Source organism: Myotis brandtii, unplaced genomic scaffold, assembly GCF_000412655.1.
Source record: "Myotis brandtii unplaced genomic scaffold, ASM41265v1 scaffold535, whole genome shotgun sequence".
NCBI lineage: Eukaryota > Metazoa > Chordata > Mammalia > Chiroptera > Vespertilionidae > Myotis > Myotis brandtii.
The window spans coordinates 2,593,943-2,597,264 of NW_005369964.1; the positions used below are offsets into that span (position 1 = coordinate 2,593,943).

General features: G+C 40.1%; 1 protein-coding gene across 1 annotated transcript in view; it reads right to left on the minus strand.

Annotated features, from left to right (window-relative positions):
- Positions 1-3,322, minus strand: part of YY1 (YY1 transcription factor) — a gene marked incomplete at its 5' end in the record, with an annotated part of 30,062 nt that overhangs the window by 25,543 nt on the left and 1,197 nt on the right. Inside the window, one exon of the mRNA XM_005877893.2 lies at positions 3,116-3,135. Coding sequence (XP_005877955.1) covers positions 3,116-3,135 — 20 coding nt within the window. The remainder of the gene's footprint in view (positions 1-3,115; positions 3,136-3,322) is intronic.

Sequence of the window (3,322 nt, forward strand, 5' to 3'; positions counted from 1 at the left end):
ATACCCGGGTTGCAGGCTCGATCCCCAGTGTAGGAGGCAGCCGATCAATGATTCTCTGTCATCATTGATATTTCTATCTCTCTCTCCCTCTCTGAAATAAAAAAATATATATATAAAAAAGAATAATGAAAAAAAAAAAAGCCCTAGCTCAGCGGTTCTCAACCTATGGGTTGCGACCCCTTTGGCGGTCGAACGACCCTTTCACAGGAGTCGCCTAAGACCATCCTGCATATCAGATATTTACATTACGATTCATAACAGTAGCAATATTACAGTTATGAAGTAGCAATGAAAATAATTTTATGGTTGGGTCACAACACGAGGAACTGTATTTAAAGGGCCAAAAGATTGAGAACCACTGCCCTAGCTGGTTTGGCTCAGTGGACAGAGCATCAGCCTGTGGACTGAAGGGTCCCAGGTGCAATTCCGGTGAAGGGCACATACCAGGGTTGCGGGCTCTATCCCCAGTAGGGGGTGTGCAGGAGGCGGCCGATCAATGATTCTCTCTCATCATTGATGTTTCTCTCTCCCTCCCTTCCTCTCTGAAATAAAAAATAAATAAATAATGAAAACATAGTTGAACTGTGATTAAATACTGAATGTGTTCAGCCTTACCTGGGCCTTAACCTTCTCATGTGAAAAATAAGAAGGTCCTGTTATCCATACAACGGAGCACTATTCAGCCATAAAAAGTACATCCACAACATGGGCGAACCTTGAAAACAGACTAAGCCAGACACAAAAGGCCACATACTATATAATTCCACTTAAATGAAATGTCCAGAACAGGCAAATCCAGAGAGCAGAAAGCAGATTAGTGGTTGCCAGGGGCTGGGGGGAGAAGGAAATGGGGATTGACTGCTAACAGGTATGGTGTTTCTCTTTGGGATGATAAAAATGTTCTGGAAATAGATAGTGGTCATGGTTGTACAACCTGGTGAATATGTATTAGAAACTACTGAACTGTGCATATGTGAATTATATCAATTTAAAAAAGGAAAAAGCAGATGTCTAAGGACTTTATAACTTTCAGATCTAAAACTACCCTATAGCTAGTGCTGTCCAATTCAAAGGCATCAACCATAGGTATTACTGTTACTCTGGTGGTAAATCAAAGATGGAATATAAGCAAAAGAAACCGATAAAACCCAAATATTTGGTTTCCACAAACATGCTGGGCCCTCATTAACCTTTTTTTTTTTTTAAACCAAGAGGCACTAATAAGTAACTAGAGTCATGAGAATATGACCCTATATATACAGTTACTTTTATTAACAGGTTAAGCGCCCAGCCTGTTTTGTTTTCCGGACAGAAAGTAGTGTCAGTCACCGGAGACTGACATGGCGCTTAACGTGTTAAGAACTTGGGGTTAGACAAAACTGTCACCTCACAGAACTCATTCCAACCTAAAAGAATGTTTTAGTGAAACTCTAGTGTAGTTGAAACTTTCGAGACTAGGATCAAATGGGAGCAAGTATGTGAAGCAGTGAGTAAATTGCCTGCGCGCGCGCTCTCTCCCGCTCACGCTCTCTCTCTCTTAGCTTAACAAATAACCTGCTTTGATTTCTTTAATAGATTTTTATTGATTTCAGAGAGGAAGGGAGAGGGAAACATCAATGATGAGAGAATCATTGATCAGCTGCCTCCTGCACACCCCACTGGGGATTGAGCCAAAACCTGGGCATGTGCCCTGACCAGGAATCCAACCGTGACCTCCTGGTTCCTCGGTCCACACACTCAACCACTGAGCCATGCCCGCAGGGCTGATTTCTTCACCTCTTATCAATTTGCTCCTTATTTCAGGTCTGAAGATGAAACTACAGTGTATGCAGAATTTTTAACTTGGGACATGTATAGTTAATTACCAACTATTTAGCTTCTCTTTGGCAATAATTCCAAACCACAAAAAGAGGGCTAGTTTACCAAAAAACATGTTAGGAAATAGGCCATATTATGTTATTGCCATCAAATATTTACCACCTTTATGCACAGAGGACTCTGTAACACCAGACATTCTTTAAAAAAAAAGGGGGGGGGGTGGGGAGAGACAATTACCCCATACTGTGCAACCAGGTAAGCAGCCACTTGCACACGGATAGTAATGAATTTTAAACTAGACTTAAGTGTAAATTAACTCCCATTAGTCAAGCCCTGAGACTTTCCTCCCTGACTGATTTGATATGTACCACTTCATCAAGTAAAGCCTCATTATCAAAATTTCAAGGTATTCAAAATAGGTTAGCAATTTGGTAAGATCAAATGCAGAATCTGTAAAATTCCCTGGTTTTCTAAGTTACCATAAAACCAACATGATCATACCATAAGAAAAAGTAAATTTAATGTTACATGGTTAACATATCTCTACCTAAATATCAAATTTCAAAGAAATCCACCATTCAGCCAACTCAACATAACCAACACCTTTTCTCCCTCCCTTATTCCATGCGTATTAGTGCAAAAACATACACTCAGTGGGCACTTATTCTGAGCTACCAAAACATACAGAAGGCATCTTTTGATAATCATTAGGTCCTAAAGTAAAGAGATTTCATTTTAACTTAGAGCTCCTGCTAAACTAAAGGCCCTCTGAAATGCAGAGCAGCGCCTGTTAGCACTTGCTATTGAAATTATAGCAGCAGCTCTGATCCCCTTTGCTGAGTTCTGAGTCACAGGTCCATCCAAACAGCTTTAGTTATTAGTTATCTTAACTTGGGGCTTTCAATAGATACCACCAGACCAGCTTTTCAGTGCAATCTTTTCACCTTCTATTTAAATCATTCCTCTAACTTTTAAAATCCGTTAATACTCAAAGGTCACATTTTGAGACTCCATTCAATTTTGAGAATTTATGAAATAGCATTAAAGTAACTTAGTACTAAACTTAACCATCACAGGCACTAGGTTAGCTATGGCAGGATTATTCTCAGCCTATTTACTATCCCAGCAATTTAACTTGTTAGATTCACAAATAAGATACAGACATAAAAAAAACCTGCCTTTTGAAAATCATAAATACCCTATATAAGAGATTTACACACGCCTTAGATGTTTTTCTGGCCTACGTTTAAAGCAGTATTAAAATAGTAAAATGACGTTTTTCTGGAGTACTTCTCACGGGAAAAATAAGGTAGCTTTCTACCAAGTAGAAAGCATGCAGAGGCTCACAGTACCCGATTTTATTTAGTGGCACAGCCAACCAACTTATTTGCAAAGAGGCAAACAGTACTTAAAAAACTTCCGGAATCGTCAAGCGCTAACAATTATCTCCAAACATGCGTGGCCCCCGTCCACGACGTGCCGCGGGGGAGCGCGGTCCAGGCCG